Genomic DNA, 9456 nt, shown 5'->3' on the forward strand with positions numbered 1-9456 from the left:
GCCACAGCTTCTCTGGGCACCCTGTGCCAGCACCTCAGCACCCTCACAGGGAAGAGCTTCTGCCTCAGAGCTCATCTCAATCTCCCCTCTGGCAGGTTCAGGCCATCACATTAAATCCTTCCAAGTTTGTCTGTGATGGGTTGCCCAGGACATGCTGTTTTCTGTGCCTCCGGTGCAATATTGGTGTGAAGTAAGGGCTGAACCCTCCAGGGGTGGGAGCCAGCTGTGATGGCAGCCTGCCCGTGCTGCTTTGGGGTGGGCTGTGTCCCCCACAGCTTCTGTCCCACACTGTCACATCAATTCGGGTTCACTAACAACCTTTTTCCCTACTGCAGGACCCATCTTGGAAGAACATTGTCCTGGGGTTCAGGAACCTGACACCAAAAGAACTTGAACTCTTTCCTGGTTACAGGTATTGTTTGGTCTGTTCTCCTGATAGGCACTGATGTGCTGTCCCCCAGGCAGGACAGGAATGGCTGGATGGTCCCAGCCCCTCCCTGTCACCGGGCAGTGAGGATGGGAAACTGCAAGCACAGAAGTGACCTTGCTTCATTACAGCTACTTCCCTTAGAATAAGTAGGAAACACTCAAACCAGCCTAAAAAGCATCAGCCCAGCATGGAAACCATTCCAGCCCTCTCTTACCTCACCAGATAGTGTCAAATCAGGGAAAGAAAACCAGCAGAAGGTGTTTCATGTTGTAAACAGAGGGCAAAAGTCATGCACGTGTTGTGCAAAGGGGAATTGGGGTCCCCGAGCTGCAGTGGATGGCGGGAGCACTGGGAGGGGGATGCTCATGTAAAGCTGCTGCAGGTCCTCATGGCTTCCTGCCCTCCTCTGCTTTCAGCTACGGCTGGTTCAACACGGCGCTGATGCTGGAGTGCAGGAGGTACCTGCCCTGGCTCACCAACAGGTCAGTGTGGAGCTGCCATGGTGCTGGGGCTGTGCTGGTGCTGGGTGAGCCCAAGCAGAGGGGCTGGACCCTGGGGAGCAGGGAAGAGGGTCTGGATTCCTGCTCATTGCCCCAGTGGGGTAACAGACTCCTGACATCAATAGCGAGCCCAGGAGTGTATTGTTGTGTGCCAAAAATGAAGGTTATCATTGAATCCCAGACTGGTTTGGGTTGAAGGGACCTTAAAGCTCCTCCAGCCCCAACCCCTGCCACGGGCAGGGACACCTTCCACTAGAGCAGGTTGCTCCAAGCCCCTGTGTCCAACCTGGCCTTGAACACTGCCAGGGATGGGGCAGCCACAGCTTCTCCGGGCAACAGAGTTATGGGATACTTAGAGCTGCATCTGGGCACTTTTGGGGATGGGAATATTTGGGGCTTGGTTTTGTTCTCATCACTGCTTACGCAGAGCACTGCCCAATCTGCAGCAGAAGACCTGGGCACCATCTGATGAGGGCTCAGCAGGACTGACCACCCTCAATAGCTCTGCACCATTAGGGAAATGAGCTAATGACTAGAGATCATTAGGAACCACCAAAAAGAGCAGGGGTGTTTATTGCAAGGAGCAACAAACCATACCTGGGTATCAGGCACCAGCACCAATTTGAACACTACATTGGCTTTTAATTTGCCAGTAACAAATGATCTTGTTCTTCCCAGGTTAACACAGAGGGGAGTGAAGTTTTTCCATAAGAAGGTTGAGTCTTTCCAGGAGGTGAGTGGTGATGGTGAGCTGGGGCAGTGAGCAGATATAGGAAACAAATGATACCAGGAAAGACAAAGGCTCTTGTGCATCAAGAGAGAGCTGAGAGAGGATGGGATAGGACAAGCATTGGCAATACAGCGTTCCCTTAAACTGCAACCATTCTCCTGCCTGCACACACGGGGCCTCAGCAGGAGCCAGGCCCTGGATCCAGCCAGGCTAATTCATAACCAGACCATCGGAGCGAGTGCTTGGCTCGGCTTTGCTGCAGGAACCTGGTGCCCCCCGTGGGTGCCATCCCTGAGTGCCTCTGTCTCTCGGTAGATGTTTGCTCAGGGCGTGGATGTTGTGATCAACTGCACTGGGGTGCGTGCAGGGGAGCTGCAGCCCGACCCAGAGCTCCAGCCCGGCCGGGGACAGGTCATAAAGGTGAGGTGGGTCCTGGGCTTGTGTTGCCTCTTTCTTCTGGGGAGCCTCTGCTGTGTTAACTGTGTACCTGTGGCCCCTGGGGCAAATCATGGCCTTGTGGGCTGGAGAAACGATGGGATCAGGTCCTGAGTCCCAGCAAGTGTTGGTCATATAAAACCCTCATGTGTGCGGAGGCCAGAGCAGAAAACCTGGATCCTATTCCTTGTTCAGCTCTGGGGATGCCCTCAGCCTCTGGGGGGAGACCAGAGGCATAATGTTAATGATAAAAATACATCAAATCCTTGGGAGAAGAGGGTGATTATTTGGGAAACAGACTCACTCTGGGTAGGGTGCTCCCTCCCCTTGCCTGCCCTCCCGTCTCCCTGGCAGGGAAGCCAGCACTGCAGTGTACATGGAGCTGGAGCAGGAAGGACATCACCACATGTGCCCCTGTTCACTGAGCTGCCTCCCGAGCTGGGCACCCCTCTCCCTGGCTGTTCCTGATCCTTCCCCCTTGGTCTCCCAGGTCCTGGCCCCATGGGTGAAGCATTTCATCATCACTCATGACATAGAATCTGGGATCTACACCTCACCGTACATCATCCCGGGGTAGGTGACTGGCCATTGCCCCCAGGCAAAGTATTCCAAGTGGTTCCTGATCATAGCCCCAGCTACACACAGATTCCTGTCCCTGTGCTGACTGCAGCTTGAGCTGCCATCGCTGGGCATTGGGCTGGATCCAAAGGAAGCAGCCGGATCCAACACCCAGGGACTCTGCTCCTGCACATCCAGCATTCAGCCCCTTTGCCCTTGTGTTTCCCAGGGCCCAAGCAAGGCTTTAAGAAGGGTCCAGAAAGTACAGCCACCCCCAGCTCCCCCAGCCTTAACCCACCTCTTGTCCTCTGTCAACCCACAGGGGTTCTGGAGCAGCAGAAATCTATTCCTTTTGTGTTCCCACCAGAGCCATCCTCTTCCTCCCAGCTCTCCCCCAGCCGGGCAGGAGCAGATCTGTTTGATAGAAGATGAAATTAGCTGCTAGGGTTGTCCAGGCCAGGGCTTTTCAGTGCTGATAGCATTTAATGACTGACTTGCTCACGAGCAGACACAAAGACACCACTCTCTTGCCTGCTCAGTGTGACAGTTTCTCCAGCAGGCATAAAATATGGTGCAGGCTCAGGGTGTAGCAGGATCCATAATCACATACACACAGAGTCCTTGATGGGACACTCACCCCTGTTTATCTCCTCGGTGCAGGAGTGAGTTCACAGTCCTGGGAGGGATCTACCAGCATGGCAACTGGAATGAAGCAAACAGTGCCCAGGATCACAAAACCATCTGGGAGAGCTGCTGCAGGCTGCTCCCAGCTTTGCAGGTAGGTGAATCCACTCAGCACCCTGTATTCCTGGTGGATGGACAGGCAGGGGCTGGGGCTGGTGTTACTGTTGAGGCAAGATCTGTAGGAAAAAGGAAATCCTGGTGAATAGCTGTTGTGCCCTGGATCAGCTGGAAAGGCAGCGCAGAGCTTTGGCAGGGCAAAGTGCTGGGCTGCCAACTCAAGTTGTTCTGCCCAGCCACCCCTTGCAGCATAGAGCCATACAATCCAGCCTGGTTTGTGTTGGAAGGGACCTTAAAGCCCATCCAGCTCCAACCCCTGCCCCGGGCAGGGACACCTTCCACTAGAGCAGGTTGCTCCAAGCCCCTGTGTCCAACCTGGCCTTGAACGCTCCGAGCAGCATCCCTGGAGCCGGTGCAGCAGCAGCAGGGATGGGGGAGCCTCTGTCCCCGCTCCCGTGAGAGCCCTCATCTCACAGATCCCTCAGTGCGGGGACGTTTGGCTGCTGTAATTCAGAGAAATGCCCACAGGTGCTGATGTGCTTTTGCTTTCAGAAAGCAAAGATCGTGGACGAGTGGAGCGGCCTGAGACCAGCGCGGCCCAGGGTGCGCCTGGAGCGGGAGACCATCCGCCACGGGCAGGTCCAGGCACAGGTACCGGGCATGGGCCCTGGCTGCCCAGTGCCATTAACCACTGCCCTGACTGTACATCAGGCACTGTGAGCTTGGCAGTGCAACACCAACACCCTGCTAACGCTGGTGTGCTCCAGCCCCCCTCTAATAATGGGTGAATATTTGAGCCAGTTTCAGTCCAGTGTCAGAGACGAGTGTCAAAGAATCCCAGCCCGGTTTGGGTTGAAGGGATCTTAAAGCTCATCCAGTTCCAACCCCTGTCGCGGGCAGGGACACCTTCCACTAGAGCAGGTTGCTCAAATCTCTGACTAATCTGATACATCCGGTGTTTCTCCTGCCTCTCCAGCAGCTTTTGGAGAGAGGGATGGAGCACAGAGGCTGAAAGACACTCACTGTTGTGGCTTCTTGCTGCCCTAGAGGGCTCTGGCACAGTTTTCCCAGCACTGATCCCTTCTCTCCTCCCCCAGGTGATACACAACTATGGCCACGGTGGGTTTGGGATCACCATCCACTGGGGCTGTGCCATGGCAGCCGCCAGGCTCTTTGGGAGCATCCTCCAGGAGAAGAAGCTGGCCAGCTCGCTGCAGCCCCGCTTGTGAGTTACCGAGGACAACGGTGACAGCAGTAGCTTAGGAATCACAGCAGAAAGGTGGGAATAACACAGTGCTACACATGGGCTCTTTGACCCTCCTGCCAGCTCCAGATCAGGTTCATAGAGTCTCATTTTTGGGAGCTGCCAGTTCTGTTGCTGTCTTTTGCCACGTGGCCAAGTTCCTTCCACCCCCGCCGAGCACAACCTGCCTAAAGGAAGTGCTTAAAACATGGAGTAATTGTGTGTTTCACAGTGCACTTCTGTCCTGGGATCAGCCTGCAAAGCGCAGGCAGGGTTCAGCTGGAATCCTGACAGTCCTGCAGTTCATCTGCATGATGGGACAGGATCTGAAACTGAGCCGGTGCCACCTGAGGTCTCCACTGCCTGCTCCAACACCCAGCATGTAATTAGATTTGCAAGCGTCCCCCAGGAGGCAAAAGCTCCTTAGTAGGAAGAAGCTCTGAAGCTCCTGGGGAAGCAGCAACCACTCTTAGAGCACGTGCTGCAGTTACAATAGCTTTTCTTATGTTCAAGCCAGGACAAAGAGCACGGGTCCACAGCACCTGGTTTGTGTTTCTGGCAACAGACAGCAGCACTTGCCTAAAATGGGCTTCCCAAATGATGTTTTTAGCAACAAAAGCAACATGTCCCAGCCCTGTGTACTTGCCAGCCTCTATATATAGCAGAAGCATACACAAAATAGCTGTTCTCGGCCCTAAAACTCCCACGGGCCCTTCAGTTTCTCATTTCCTCCCACTGCGAGACACGGCTGGAGCAGCACTGGAGCTGCCTCGGTGCTTCCCAGGGGGATGGGGACTGCTCCAGGAGGGTCTGACCCTAGAACACAAACAGAAATGATTCCTGTGTAATTTGCTGTGCAGTCTGATTGTGCTTATTTTCTGAAAGGCCACAGCTCAATGAGTGCACACAATAAAGGTAATGTTCAAATACCTCGTGTGTGAAGCTTTCTCTTCTTAATGATGCCACAGATAGGGCTGCAAACGCTAATTCCATGGAAACATCCCAGGAGATCACCATTCCATGTCTCCCCACACGTTTTTCCTGAATGTTTCATCCTGAAAGAAGAAGACTCACAGCTCCAGGTTCCAAATAGACAAATGGACCTGAAATACCACTACGGGACCTTAGGTGGCTGTGACTAATGGCCCCCAGTCTATTAAGAACTCTCCATCCCAGACAGAACCATGTGGGAGTTCCTTGTGTAGCTCAGTAGATTGCTCTGTTTTGAGGCTAGAGCAATGGGTAAGGTCTTACACTGTTGGCAGCCACAGGTGGCATGTGGTGGGACAGAAGAGCCATGAAACTGAGGTTCGGCATGGCGAGGTGAGGGATACAGCCGCTGCACGGGGTTCCTTGACAGCGCAAACCATCTCCAGCATCAGCAGATTTTATGTACTCACAGTTCTCAACAGCGCTCGCCTGGGACACAGAACAAAGCTGGAAACACATCAAGTATCAGCAAAGTTACCCTCTGTAAGCAAACAGCAGCTCTGGCATTTGGGAAAACAGCCCGAGCTTTAGAAATGCCCGAGGAGGCCAAAAAGTTCCCAGAAAACACCAATGAACAAATATTCTCCCTCAGTATTGCCTCAGGATACAAACCCTTCCACACTTACCAACTCTTTCCATTCCCAGGAATAAGAGGCTTCATCCCAGAGGACGGTCAGGGCTGCACAAGGAAGACAAATGCACACAGTGATGTGAACGCGCTGCGTTAGTGTGCTAAGTACGTGCAGCTCCTTAGACAGCAGCAACCTCGTGTTTGTAAGTTACTAGACATCAACGTAAGAATATTATTCAAAGGGTAGAGGAATACAGAGAGGGGTGTGTGCTTGATTAGATTTTATGAGAACAAGATAGGTGAAAGAGAAGTTTACATCAAAAGGTAAATAAACAGAGGAACCTCCCTGCCCTGAGGTCCAGGCACATGCTGAGCTGCCTCCTCCCAACACGCCTTTGTGATCACACGCTGCAGCATTAAAGGCATCACTAGAAACTACCCACAGACAAGAAGCCAAACGGACTGGTTCTTATTGTCCAAACTGAATGAAATGCAAGAAAGCAACTAAAGACCTGTAGGTAAGTTCAAGAACCTTTAGGTGTAGTTCTCTGAGAGGTTACTTGTGATTCCTGTGACTTTATGTCCAAACACACACAGAATGAGCGTGAGCTGCAGAGCACTGAGCCCTCGCACAGGCAGATGCCTCTAGAGCAGCACAGAGCTCTGAACATCAAGACAAGGAAATGGTGAAGTTACTGACCCTTCACAGAACAGCCCAAAGCCTCTTTACTGAAAAAACTATTTATTCGTTTAACATAAAATATCCAGTGTAGAATTAAACTATCCAGTGTTGCGGCGGTAACCTGGGAACAAAAGGAGTATTTTACAACAAGCTTGAGATACACAAAGTTCTTCAACATTAAAATGTATCCAGCTTAGAAACTGTACATTCAGACACAGGGAAACATTCAGTGTTCTTTCAGCAAGCGTTGAGGAATAACAAATCCTTCCATCAAAGCACACTTGGAGAATTCTTGTTCCCACACCAGCTTTGGACGTGAATATACCAGACAGCAAACCTCTGAACCCCCTTTCTGTTTGCTCTCAATTTGAATTCACAATGATCCCTCTTCCTTGTTTGAAACGAACTAGCAATAGTAATTCATCCGTGAAAAATACTCAACAGTGTGTAAAACAATCTTTGGAAGCTTCTTATGTACATCAATGGTGTTGCCATATTAACAAAATATGACTTGTGGTTATTTATAGGCTATTGTGTATCAACCCAAATGCTCGCCAGTTTTCCAGGGAACAATCCAGAACACCCTCCTGTTATCAATAAAATGCAGGGACCTGCAGAACCTGAATTTCAGTGCTGTTTGTTGAGCTGCGGCAGGCTCCTGACCACCCTCCTCTCCTCAGCTCATCCAAAGCCCACGAGCATCCATGGGAGATTGTCCCAGGCCCCAGTGAGCTTTGGATCCTGCTGTAGGCATCGCTGTCTCTCAATCAAAGACCAGCGTGTGAAGATGTTGCAGCAGGACCAATTTTGGCACTTATTAAATACATTTTCAATGCAGAATTCATACAAAGTGAAAAGCAAAAATGCCTTCAATTATTTTTTAATACTGTAAATGTCACACTGAACCACTCAACAGCATCAAAAGGTTTTGTATTACCTATAAATCTTTACCTGGGAAGTGTTTTCTCTGAAACATACACATGTGCAAATGTATTAGATATATCTGCTTCACCTAAACCTCTCTGAGTACACATTTTGAAGGCCATTGCAATGCAGTCCTTTGTTGAATATTGACTCAAAAAACCAACGTGATGTGTGAAGATTAACTCTGGAACAGCAGAATGTTAACTAAAGGCGCTTAATAACAGCCAAACTCAGCCACTGGGCTGAGCTGGAGACAGAGCACACAGGAGAGAGACAGCAGAGACAGGGAGAACCAAACCAGCACAGAGAACAGCCACGGGAACAGACTGTGTGTTTCTATCAGCCACATCTAAAGTGGGATCCCCTGGGAGCTGAACGGCATTTCCCTGTCACTGAGAAAAGGGAAGTTTGGTGCTTAGACCAACTGCTTCTGGAGTGTGTCCCTGCAGTCACCACCACGGAGCAGAACATGAATGCACAGACACTTGGGTGCCTCGGCAAACTTTAACTTTTCTCAGTAGAAGATACCCACACACAGAACATCAATAACCTCTTTGGCCTTTGTTTATTACTCTGAGTTTCTCTGAGGAATTGTCCACTTCTCATTTCCTTTCAGTGCTATAACAAACAGCCTAAAACATCTTGGAGCATTGTACTGCAGTGCTGCAAAACCCCAAGTGAAAGCTGAACCCCAACTGTGTCCGCTTGTATTGCACCCAAACATGGACTCGGTGACCCATTCTTGCCCCCCACAAAAGGGGCCTGGTTCCCAAAATATTCCATTGTGCAAAAACCTGTTGCACACCATATTTATGTGAGACAACTGAGCACATGTACTATAAAAGCATATTGCTTCCCATAGCCTAGTGATTAGCATTTAGTCCATCTCACATTTGGTGGTGTATTCCAGAGTCTGGAATCCTGGAAATACACTGAGACAGGGATGAGACAGGGTGCAGCTTCCTCATGCAGTTTCTCACTGTGCAGACACAGACTCTGACATCTGAGCTCCTGCACAACGAGAGATTTCTGACAAACAAGGCAAGCTTCTCCTCGCCTGAACGCTGTTATATTCTCTGACAAGAGCAGGATCATCAGCCTTGAGCAGCTACATCTGATGAAGTTTCTCATCTAAGGTTGATTGCAGCTTGGCTCATCCCATGGATTTTATTCACTTACTTTGACGCCAGCAACTTTCCCTCATCACCAGCTTGACGTTACAGTCAAGGTACAATCAGCAGCTACCATGAAGTCCTGCCCAGCTGCCCCAAGGCCAGCTGCTGTTGGGAGACACTTGAAAGCAGCTCCATCCAAACTGCTGTTAGACTGAGGTTTGGGCTACACCACTGTGAGAACATACTTAGGCGAATTGAGCAGAGACATACCTGGACCCATGCAGAAAACCACAGCGTGCATCTCCACACACAAAGAGACACCAGGACAGCTGAAGCAGTCTTCAAGCAACACACAGAGTGCTCAATGTTTCTGGCAATGTTAGAGAAGTCAAACTCTGCTCCAAACCAGGAGAATTTACATTTCTTCTGTAAGGTTCCATCTCTGTGACAAATACCACTCCTCACCGACTCCAACTACCTGCCTTGGATGGGAGAAACATCCAGAAAACAGATCCCAAGTGATCAGTGCTTCATTCC

The 9456-nt window shown here is 50.7% G+C and overlaps 1 protein-coding gene across 1 annotated transcript in view; it reads left to right on the forward strand.

The window, feature by feature from the left end:
• DAO (D-amino-acid oxidase) overlaps nucleotides 1-4623 on the forward strand; it is a 5563-nt gene extending 940 nt beyond the window's left edge. The window contains exons 3-10 of the mRNA XM_010019085.1: nucleotides 336-412; nucleotides 847-912; nucleotides 1609-1663; nucleotides 1976-2080; nucleotides 2586-2668; nucleotides 3314-3431; nucleotides 3947-4045; nucleotides 4492-4623. Coding sequence (XP_010017387.1) covers nucleotides 336-412; nucleotides 847-912; nucleotides 1609-1663; nucleotides 1976-2080; nucleotides 2586-2668; nucleotides 3314-3431; nucleotides 3947-4045; nucleotides 4492-4623 — 735 coding nt within the window. The remainder of the gene's footprint in view (nucleotides 1-335; nucleotides 413-846; nucleotides 913-1608; nucleotides 1664-1975; nucleotides 2081-2585; nucleotides 2669-3313; nucleotides 3432-3946; nucleotides 4046-4491) is intronic.
• Nucleotides 4624-9456: the final 4833 nt, after the last annotated feature.

The sequence above is a fragment of the Nestor notabilis genome, unplaced genomic scaffold, assembly GCF_000696875.1.
Source record: "Nestor notabilis isolate BGI_N333 unplaced genomic scaffold, ASM69687v1 scaffold16427, whole genome shotgun sequence".
NCBI classification, from domain to species: domain Eukaryota; kingdom Metazoa; phylum Chordata; class Aves; order Psittaciformes; family Psittacidae; genus Nestor; species Nestor notabilis.